The 10,419-nt window shown below is 54.6% G+C and overlaps 1 protein-coding gene across 4 annotated transcripts in view; it reads left to right on the top strand.

Moving 5' to 3' along the window:
- Ap5z1 (adaptor related protein complex 5 subunit zeta 1) overlaps positions 1-8,014 on the top strand; it is a 14,775-nt gene extending 6,761 nt beyond the window's left edge. For 3 of the 4 annotated variants that reach the window (XM_028756093.1, XM_028756091.1, XM_028756094.1), the window contains exons 10-17: positions 2,164-2,345; positions 3,999-4,141; positions 4,452-4,592; positions 4,972-5,083; positions 5,831-5,928; positions 6,809-6,941; positions 7,087-7,301; positions 7,408-8,014. In XM_028756093.1, coding sequence (XP_028611926.1) covers positions 2,164-2,345; positions 3,999-4,141; positions 4,452-4,592; positions 4,972-5,083; positions 5,831-5,928; positions 6,809-6,941; positions 7,087-7,301; positions 7,408-7,678 — 1,295 coding nt within the window. In that variant the 3' untranslated portion in view covers positions 7,679-8,014. The remainder of the gene's footprint in view (positions 1-2,163; positions 2,346-3,998; positions 4,142-4,451; positions 4,593-4,971; positions 5,084-5,830; positions 5,929-6,808; positions 6,942-7,086; positions 7,302-7,407) is intronic. The other variant, XM_028756092.1, reaches the window with a different exon arrangement.
- Positions 8,015-10,419: the final 2,405 nt, after the last annotated feature.

The following is a 10,419-nucleotide window of genomic DNA, read 5'->3' as shown; positions in this document are numbered from 1 at the left end:
ATTCTAGGCAGGGGCTCTACCACTGAGCCACACCCCAGCCCCTCACTAGGGGGTTCTAGGCAGGTGCTCTACCACTGAGCCACACCCCAGCTCCTCACTGGGGGATTCTAGGCAGGGGCTCTACCACTGAGTCATACCCCAGCCTCTCACTGGGGGATTCTAGGCAGGGTCTCTACCACTGAGCCACAACCAGCCCCTCACTGGGGGATTCTAGGCAGGGGCTCTACCACTGAGCCACACCCCAGCCCCTCACTGGGGGATTCTAGGCAGGGGCTCTACCACTGAGCCACACCCCAGCCCCTCACTGAGGGATTTTAAGCAGGGGCTCCACCTCTGATTTTAATACCAGCACTCTTTTTATTTTAATTGCTTTGTTTTATTGTTCTTGGTTGGTTAGTTCTGGTTTTTTCATGTGTGACTTGGGTGACCTGGAACTCATGGAGATCCACCTGCCTCTGTTGCCTATGTACTGGGGTTAAGAGTATGCCACCAGTGTCTTAGTCAGGGTGTCTATTACTGTGATGAAACACAATTACCAAAGAAAGCAAGTTAGGGAGGGAAGGGTTTATTCGGCTTATACTTTTAGATCACAGTCCTTCCCTGGAGGAGGTCAGTACAGGAACTCGAGCAAGGCTGGAACCTAGAGACAGGAGCTGATGCAGAGGCCATGGAAGGGTGCTTCTTACTGGCTGGTTACCCATGGCTTGTTCAGTGTGCCTTCTTATAGAACCCAGGACCCACCATGGGCTGGGCCCTCCCCCATTGATCACTCATTGAGAAAAGGCCTTACCGCTGGATCTCATGGAGGCATTTTGACAGAGGCTTCTTCCTCTCTGATGACTCTAGCTTGTGTCAAGTTGACACACAACACCAGCCAGTACACCCAGCCTCTTTTATTTGGGAATGGCTTCTCAAGTGTTGCCTGGGCCAGTCTTGAACTTGAAATTCTGCTTCAGCCTCCAGAGTATCTGAGATGATAGTTCTGTGCCGAGCTCAGGACTGATGGACCATGGGCCCATGAAAGTCAAAAGTTGATGCCTGCCTTTCTTTTTTTTTTTGGAAGATAATTTTGTAATTATATTTATGTACAGAAAACTTGAAGTGTACATTATTCTTTAGCCCAGTTTAGTGGCGAGTTCTTTAGCCTTTGCTTTTTCCAGCTTGGCAATTTGGGTCACAGACTTAGGACCCAGGAGGACGTTGCCTCCCCAGTGGTGGCGGATCTCGTCATATCTGTCATTGTAATTGGTCCTAATGGTTTCCACCAGCTTAGCCAGAGCATCTTGTCTTCCGAGTTAACCTGTGTGAAGGCAACAGTGGTGCGTGTCTTCCTGTGGACCAGGCGCCCCAGCCTGGCCTTTCCCTTGATGATGCAGTAGGGCACCCCCATCTTTCTGCACAGGGCAGGCAGGAAAACCACCAGCTCAGTGGAGTCTACATCATGGGCAGTCACCAACAGCTGAGCTTTCTTGTTCTCCACCAAGGTGGTGACTGTATTGACTCCTGCTCGGAGGACAGGTGGTCTCTTAGTTGGGACGTCTCCTTTGCCAGCAGCTTTCTTCTCAGCACGGGCCAGTAGCCTTTGCTTCTTCTCTTGCTGTCTCTGGCCTGCACTTGTCAGCAAGCTTAAGCAGCTGAGTAGCTGTTTGCCTGTCCAGGGCCTGGGTGAACTGGTTAATGGCAGGAGGTACTTTGAGTCGCTTATAGAGGATGGCTCTTTGCTGCTGCAGCCTGATGTATCGGGACCATTTAATGAAGCGTGTTAGATCTCTTTTGGGCTGGATGTCCTGCCCAATGCCAAAGTTCTTGGGCCTTTTCTCGAACAGAGGATTGACCACCTTTTTGGCCTCCTGCTTCTTGACGACGGCGGGGGCCGGGGCTACCTTCTTCCCCTTGGCCTTCTTTCCTTTGGGCATCTTGCTCGGCTGGAAGAGAGAGCGAGGCCTGCCTTTCTGACCATGTCTTTCTGACAGGTCTGTGCTCTGTGGTCTCAGGGAGGTGGCAACATCTCCAGGAGACGTGTTATGTTCTGAAGACTCTTGCAGCCCTGGAGGCTCGGCCCTGCTGGCTGAGCTCTGGCCTACACTAGGAATCCTTATTCTGATCTCTACAGATGCTGCCTGAGTAGAACCCAATGCCCTGGTGGTGTCTGGTGTCTTTCAGGGGAAGCAGCCGCCATGGATGCAGAAGCCGTCTACGGGCAGCTGCTTGGCAGTCTCCCTTCCGAGCGTTTCCACAGCCCGACCGTGGCCTTCGAGGTCATACACTTCTGCACGCACAACCTGGCTCTGTTCGACGCCCACTTTCTCAGCCTTCTCAGGTTGAGCTTCCCAAGTCTATTCAAGGCACGTGTGGGCCTCATCGGGGTGGACCTCATCCGAGTGGGCCCCGGGCTCCCCTTTTCAGTTGATTTCAGTTTGGGGTGTAGTGAGGTATGAGGCTCGGGACCCCCGTGTATCATAGCATACAGAGTCATCTCAGGCAGCTACATGGGAACCAAATAAGATGCTTCATACGTGTAATCTCAGCACAAGGGAGGCTGAGGCAAGGGGTCAGAAGTAGGAGTTCAAGGCCTGCTTTGGTCACAGCAGTTCTGGGCCATCCTGGACTATATGATACCCTGTCTCAAAAAGCAAACAAAGCCAGATGTGATGCAGTGGTGCACACCTTTAATCCCAGCACTCTGGGGCTGAGGCACAGGATTTCTAAGTGTTTGAGGCCAGCCTGGTCTACATAGTTCCAGGCCAGCCAGGGCTACAAAGAACAAGAAAAACCTAGGAGCTGGAGAGCTGTTTGGACGGTAAGAGCCCTGGCTGCTCTTGCAGAGGGCCTGCACATGAGATCTCACAACCACCTGTAGTTCTTAATTCCTAGGGATCTAGCGCCCTCTCCTGACCTTTACAGGCACTTCACGCAACCCACTAGGGTCTGTGTGTGTGTCCGTCTGTGTGCACACATGTATCCTGTGCACTTGAGTCTGGTGTGCGCGTGGAGATGAAACCACAGCCTTCCACCTTGTTGGCTGAGACAGGGTCTCTGTTTGCTAGCCTGTGTACACCAGGTGAGGTGGCCTGTGGCTTCTTGGGACTCCTTGTCTGTGCCTCCTCGCATAGGAGAACTGGCGTCTCAGACGTGTGCTGCCCAGGGCAGCTTTACGTGGGTTCTCATGTCTGGACCTAGAGCTTCAGTTTCCATCACGTTAACCATCTCCTCCCTCTGTGGAATCGGCATCTCCCTTTACTGGGAGCTCACAGTGTGCCCAGGCTGACTGGCCAGCCAGCCCCAGTGACATCCTGTCTCTGCCACCCAGCACTGGGCTCTGGGTGCACACTGTTGAGTGCTTTTTACAGACCCTACTTGTGCAGCATCACCTCACTGACCGAGCTTTCTCCCTACCCGAAGACTCCTTTTTCTAAAGAAACCAAGTAATTCAGAAATGGCTACCTTCATTGCCAGCATAAAATTGGCTGCAAAAGAAAAAAATAAAATAGTAAATGTGACCAGAGAGGTGACTTCCGCTGGTAAAGTCACTTGCTGCTAGATCTAGCAGTCAAGAGTTCTGTCCCGCCAGGCGGTAGTGGCACACACCTTTAATCCCAGCACTTGGGAGGCAGAGACAGGTGGATTTCTGAGTCCGAGGCCAGCCTGATCTACAGAGTGAGTTCCAGGACAGCCAGGGCTACACAGAGAAACCCTGTCTCGAAAAACCAAACCAAAAAAAAAAAAAAAGAAGTTCTGTCCCTGGGACCCACATGGTAAACGGAGACAGCCTTTGACTTCCACTCCTGTGTACGTGTGCACACACATTAGCAGTAGTAAGTAAAACCCTCACAACATGGCCGAAGACAGCTTCATCACAAGCAGTGTGGGAAGGAGGGGGTGGGTCAGGTGTCCCTGTCTAAACAGTGTCTTTGTGCTGTGAGGGGACAATCGGGGCGCTGGATGAGGCATGGCCAGCTAGCATCCTCTTGCCTGCTGAGCCATTGTGTATCCCGCAGTTCCTGGCGTGGAACAGCCCTCCTCTCACAGCCGAGTTTGTGGTACTCCTCCCAGCTCTGGTGGACGCTGGCACCGCTGTGGAGATGTTGCATGCACTGCTTGACCTGCCCTGTCTGACTGCTGCCCTGGACCTACAGCTCAGGTGGGCCCACGCTGGCCTGGTCAACCCTGTCCCCTCCCACAGCCTGGCACTAGCTCTGCTCCTTACTGCTCCCTACCTCTCGGGCCAGGCTTCAGGTCACAGACAAGTGCATCTCTGGGCCATTTGCCATCCACCTGGAGTAGCCCCTGAGCCCCCAGGCTCCTCAGCACTGTTCATGCAGGGGGGCCTCCCATACCGCTGTACACAGCCCTTCCCCAGCCCTGAGAGCCTGTGACATGAGAACCAGTTCCCCCGGCATCAGGTCAAATGGCACTAAAGCTGCATGCCAGCCTAGCCTCTGTCCTCCTAGGTCCACACAGACCCCGTCGGAAAGGCTGCTTTGGGATGTCTCCCTCAGGATCCCCAGCTGTCTAGAGGCCTTCCAGGACCCACAGTTCCAAGGACTCTTCCGGCACCTGCTTCGTCCCAAGGCCAGTGGCTCCACAGAGAGGTGGGATTTGATGCCAGAGACTGGGCTGTATATTCTCACCCTCAGCCTGAGGAGACAGCCGTGGTTCCCATCACTACTGCCGTGGGCATGGAGGGGCTTTGGACCAGCCCTCATTTGATGCTGTGTGCAGTCCACTATCCAAGTAGGAAAACTAAGACCCAGCCTATTCTGGGGGGTGGGAGGACCAGGGTGGTCAACAGGCAGGCCTCTCAATTGAGCCCTTGCTGCCCTGTCCCTGGCTCTGCTGTCCTGGGAGCCCCTGACATCTCCTGGCCTCCTTGAGCCCCATGAAGCATGTAATCCCAAGGAGTGAGTGAACCATGACCGCCTGTAGGAAGGAGCTGTGGGCTTGCACTCAGTAGCCCCGTTGTGTCCCCAGACTGACGCCGCTTCACCAGGTGCTGAAACCCATGGCCAGCTGTGCCAGGGTGACCCAGTGCGCGGAGGCAGTGCCTGTCCTACTTCAGGCCTTCTTCTCGGCCGTGACCCAGGTGAGCCACCGCCCAGGTGCCCTCCTCCATAGACATCACATAGTCAAGAGGGACTGGACCCCACAGGAGCTTTGTCCTGCTGCACTCTCCATGGCTTCCCTGAGTAAGAGAGACAGAGCCTCAGGACTGGGTGGGCACATGTGAGGCTGGCAGCACAAGCTAGAGCCAGCATGTGTCCCAGTACCCACCATAGCCCAGTGGTTTCCTTCTGGCTGCATGTCCACAGGTCAGATGACTAGAAGCCCACAGAGCTGCTTGAGGTAGTCTAGCAACAGAATGGGCAGTTTGGGGTCACTCAGCGAGACAAGACGGAGCCTTGGTCTCAGGGAACAGCCTTCTTTTATCGATGTCTGTTTGTTTTTGAGACGCCACCTTTCTGTCTAACCCTGCTAGTCTGGAGCTCACCACGTGAACCAGACTGGCCTCAAACTCTTAGATCTGCATGCCTCTGTCTGTCTCCCAGTGCTGGTGTTAAAGGTGTAAACCACCACAGCCTGCAACAGACCGGGGTTCTCAGGGAGCTGCAGGGCAAGAGCTGGGGCCTCTGAGTCCTCTCCCAGCCCCACGTCCCCCCCACCCCCCGGGCCCCGCGTGCCCCGCGTGCCCCGGGTGCTGGGGAAGTCAGGCCAGAAATGAGGACCTTCAACCCCAAGTCATGGTTCCTCTTCTGTGGCCTTGCTCCTCCCAGAGGGTGAAGGATAAGCGCCCACTGCTCAAGACTGAGCCTGGTTCTGTTCTTGTTCACAGACTGCCGACGGGGTCCTGATCAACCAGCTGGCACTGCTGCTCCTGGAGAGAAGTGACTCCCTCTACCCAGTCCCTCAGTATGAGGCCCGTGTGCACAGGTAGGCTCACAGCCCTGGCAGGGTCACAGTGCCCGTGGCACACACAGACCAGCTCCCTATGCCTCTCCTGTCCTGCCCACAGGCTAGGGCCTGAGCACTGGCCCTACAGACTGCCAGTTCCTCCTCCAGCCTGCATTTCCTCCTCTGTTCAGAGCATTCTAGTGGCTTCCTCCTGCAAAATGCTTTGTATCTCTTGCAGATGGTCCTGTCCACTGAGGTGGTTCTCAGCCTTCCCAATGCTGCAGCCCTTACTACAGCTCCTCATGTTGTGGTGACTCACCAACCATAACGTTATTTCATTGCTACTTCATGACAGTAATGTTGCTACTGTTATGAATCGTAACGTAAATATCTGATATGCAGGTTATCTTATATGTGACCAACAGGTTGAGAACCACTTATTCACACACAAATACACCTGTCCTGGGGACTAAACCTAGGCCACCTGAATGCTAGTCAAGTACTCTACCACTGAGTCACACCCCAGCCCCTCACTGGGGGATTCTAGGCAGGGGCTCTACCACTGAGCCACGCCCCAGCCTCTCACTGGGGGATTCTAGGCAGGGGCTCTACCACTGAGCCACACCCCAGCCCCTCACTGGGGGAGTCTAGGCAGGGGCTTTACTCTTCAGTTTTATGGTAGGTCTCACTCCACCCCAGGCTATCCTAGAACTCCCAGCCTTCCTCCTACCTCACTCTCTCAGCTAGCCTCGATTTCAGGCAGTCATGTCCCCAGTGGAGTGAAAGGCTCCCTATGGGTGACAAGTTTTACCTTCCTGACTGCAGCCAGCTGCTCCTGGTTCCCCTGCTCCCATTGGGTAGGCTGGGGTCAGGCCTGCCCCGAGAACACAGCCTCACAGGGTCCTCACTTTCCTCACAGGGTGCTGAGCTCCCAGCTCCTGGTGCTATGTAAACTGAAGCCATCACTGCTGGTGGAACTGTCACGCGAGCTTCTAGAGTTCGTGGGGAGCGTGAGCAGCATCCGCAGCCGAACCAGCATGTTCACTAGTGTGGTAAGCACAGCCGCCTCCCACCATCAGTGGGGAGCGTGGGCATCGTCCACAGCTGGGCCAGCATGCTCACCTGTGTGGTGAGCACAAGCCATCTCCCACCGTCACACAGGAAGGCCTGTTGGAGCTGACCCTCTGCTCTGCTTAGGTGTGGGCCATTGGGGAGTACCTGTCGGTGACCTTCGACAAGAGGTGCACAGCAGAGCAGATCAACAAGTTCTTTGAAGCTCTGGAAGCCCTGCTGTTTGAAGTCACCCAGTCCCGCCCCTCAGCCGACCTGCCCTGCTGTCCCCCAGAGGTGGTCACTGCACTCATGACCACGCTGACCAAGCTAGCCTCCCGGAGCCAAGACCTGATCCCAAGGTATCCAGCTAGGAAGCACAGAGAGAAACCCGTGGAGGGCAGCTATTTAGGTGCTTTGGGGAATTGATCCTTGGCAGCTAAGGACCTGAGACCCTCTCTTTCCTAGGGTGTCATTGTTCCTGTCAAAAATGCGGACCCTGGCCCAGAGCCCAGGCACCAGCTCTGTGCACAGTGAGGAGGGTGCAGAGTCCATCCGGATGCGAGCCACAGAGCTGCTGACCCTGCTGAAGATGCCCAGTGTGGCCCAGTTTGTGTTCACACCCACTGTGGGCGTGTGCCAGCCCCGCTACCACCAAGACACCAACGTGTCCCTGCCTCTGGCCCTGCGTATCGTCAGCCGACTGGTGGAGAAGGAGGCTGGCCTCCTGCCATGTTGAAGGGACAGTCACCTGAACAGTAGCTACAGCTTAAGAGCCTGGGCAGTGAGCGACGTTGGCTGAGCTGCAGGCTTGGGTGACACTCAAGGAGTGGGGAGGAGAGGGGACATGACATGGCTGTCAGGATGAGGTCACCAGCCCCTGGGGATGAGTCATCCCGCCTTGTCTCTGTGGCCGGCCACCGTCAGCTCAGCGGTGAGCGGCTGAGAGGTAACTTGAATGTTACTTCTAGGCCAAAAAGAATCGGCCTGGTCTGCTTGCTGCTGTTACCCATTTCTGGACTTGGGGGCAGGGAGCAGTGCAGGAAAAATAAACTAAAAAACTTATTTATGCCGAGCGGTGGTGGCGCACGCCTTTCATCCCAGCACTCAGGAGGCAGAGGCAGGCGGATCTCTTAAGTTTGAGGCCAACCTGGTCTACAGAGTGAGTTCTAGGACAGCCAAAGCTACACTGAGCAATCCTGTCTCAAAAGAACAAAAAAAGAATTATTTAATGTTTCTGAGTAGGTGCTTGCACACCACAGGGCACACAGGGAGATCAGGAGACAACTTTTGGCAGTGGATTCTCTCCTTCAGCCTTGTGGGTCCTGGGTGGTTGCCTAGCTCAGTGACAAGTGCCTTTACCTACTGAGCCATTTTGGCTGCCCCCAAGTAAACCTCCCAGTGCTGTGTACAGGCCAGACCTCTCTGCCTTCCTCAGGCTGGGAGGTTGCCAGGGAGCCTGATCACAGCCTGGAGGCTGCTGCCCTTCCCAGCCTGCCCTCTGTAGAGGGAAACCCCTGAGTCTCCTGTTCGGTTCCTGTGTCCTTGATGTGACAGAAATGACATGCTCTGGAGCTGAAGCTATGCCACAAAGCCCTGAGTTTAATCCCAAGTGTAACCCTAGGTATGGTGGTGCACACTGTAATCCCAGCACTCAGCAGGTGGAGGCAGGAAGGTCAGAAGTTCAAAGTCAGCCTTGGCTAGGTAGCAACTTGGAATGCAGCCTGGGCTACAAAAGAAATAGGGCCTGGAAGACGACTCAGCACATAAAAGGCCTTGCCACGTAAGCCTGCTGACCAGGGTTGACCCCTAGATCTCCTGTGTAAAACCACAAGCCATGGTGTGCGCATCTGCGGAGACAGCATCAGTTCAAAGCTCAAGGGCTTGGTAGAGCAGTGGAAGAACGAGATGGAAGGCAAGGACCAACTCTTAGGATGCATGCCGTGCCTTGGTCACATAAGACACTGTAAAGGCTAAATAAAACCCAAGGTGTGTTCATGAGGGTGTGTGTCATCTAGGTCTACCTGCAGGTGGTAATTACTCATTAATATGCTGCTTCCTAATGTAAGGCTATGCGAAGGCTAGACTCAAGGGGCTCTTATGTGCTCTAGCAGTACTGCACTGAGGAGTCCAGGTTGAGCCCTGCTTGAGCCTTTTTGCAGTTTTCCTGAGCCCTGGGCAGTTCTTCAGGATCTGCTCAGGTACTGACTATACATGGCCACCAGATGGTGCCACCGCACCAGTGGTGGGCATGCCTTTGACACCACCACCCCCCCCCCCCCCCCCACACACACACACACACAACTCCGGCCTTCACTTTCTGCTTCTGGGCTCTGTATTGGGGCTGGAGCTCCCTAAGGAGAAGTTGAATTTAGGCTCCAGCTGAGGTCTGTGGTTAGGTGGGGTGCTGCTACCCAAGCCACTGGGATACTAAAGCTCACGTGTTCCTCATATCCAGATTCATGTTCAGGGAAACCTCTGCTTGTTGCCACTAGGCCTGCTTTGCCCTGACCAAACTCCCTCCCCGAACTAGACCTGGACAGTTGTGCTCAGAGCTTCCCACATGTTCCCTGAGAGGGCAGGCTTCCTATAATCGTTCAGTCAGGAACATTGGTGGTTTAAAAAGTAGCTATTTGCTTTATGTGTTTTGCCTGCATGCATGTCATTGCACCATGCGTGTGTTTTGCATGCAGAGGTCAGAAAGCATCAGACCCACTGGAACCGCAGCTGCATTCTTGTGAGCCACCATGTACTGGGACTCGAACTCAGGTCCTCAGTAAGAGCAGCCAGTGCTCTTAACCACGGAACCATCTCTGCAGCCCAGAACCTTGGCATCCTTCAGTCATGGGGTGCATGGCTCCACTGAGCACCGCACAGAGGGTTGATAAAGCCATGCCAGCACGGACAAGGACAGAGGTGTTCGAAAACACACTGCACTCTTCTGGGTGGGCACCAGGCAAAGCTAAGTGCCCACTCAGATGGCAGGGGCTGTCCTGGCGACTCTACTCTCAGAGGTCAGCTTGGGGGTGAGGGTCACATACGGTATTCAGCCACTCTTTCTACCTTCGACTGACGAGAGGATAGACTGGCCTGCGCTGCAGGCTCTCAGGCCCTCGTGGGGCTGGTGACGCTTTTCCATCTCCACAGCTGCCTTTAGTACTGGTGTAGTCATCCTTCATACAGATGCTTGATAACCTACATGCACACACGCCATGGTTTTAGTATGTGGTATGAATGTGTGTGTGTAAGTATGTTTACATGTGTGTGCCTGCAGTGTAGAGGCTGGATGTTGATGCAGAGTGGCTTCCTCAGTTGCTCTCCACCTAACTGAAATTTTTTTTCTTATGCCTCCTCGGGAGGGGGTGTGAGCATGCGTGCCGAGGTGGCGCATGCGTGGAGGTAAGGCAGATTTTTGAGTCTGTTCTGCCCTAGGCTCTCAGGTCAGGCTCTGCAGCAAGTCCTACCCACTGATCCATCCCA

Source organism: Grammomys surdaster, unplaced genomic scaffold (assembly GCF_004785775.1).
Source record: "Grammomys surdaster isolate TR1022 unplaced genomic scaffold, NIH_TR_1.0 126109, whole genome shotgun sequence".
NCBI classification, from domain to species: Eukaryota; Metazoa; Chordata; class Mammalia; order Rodentia; family Muridae; genus Grammomys; species Grammomys surdaster.
This window is presented reverse-complemented; position numbering and strand designations above follow the sequence as displayed.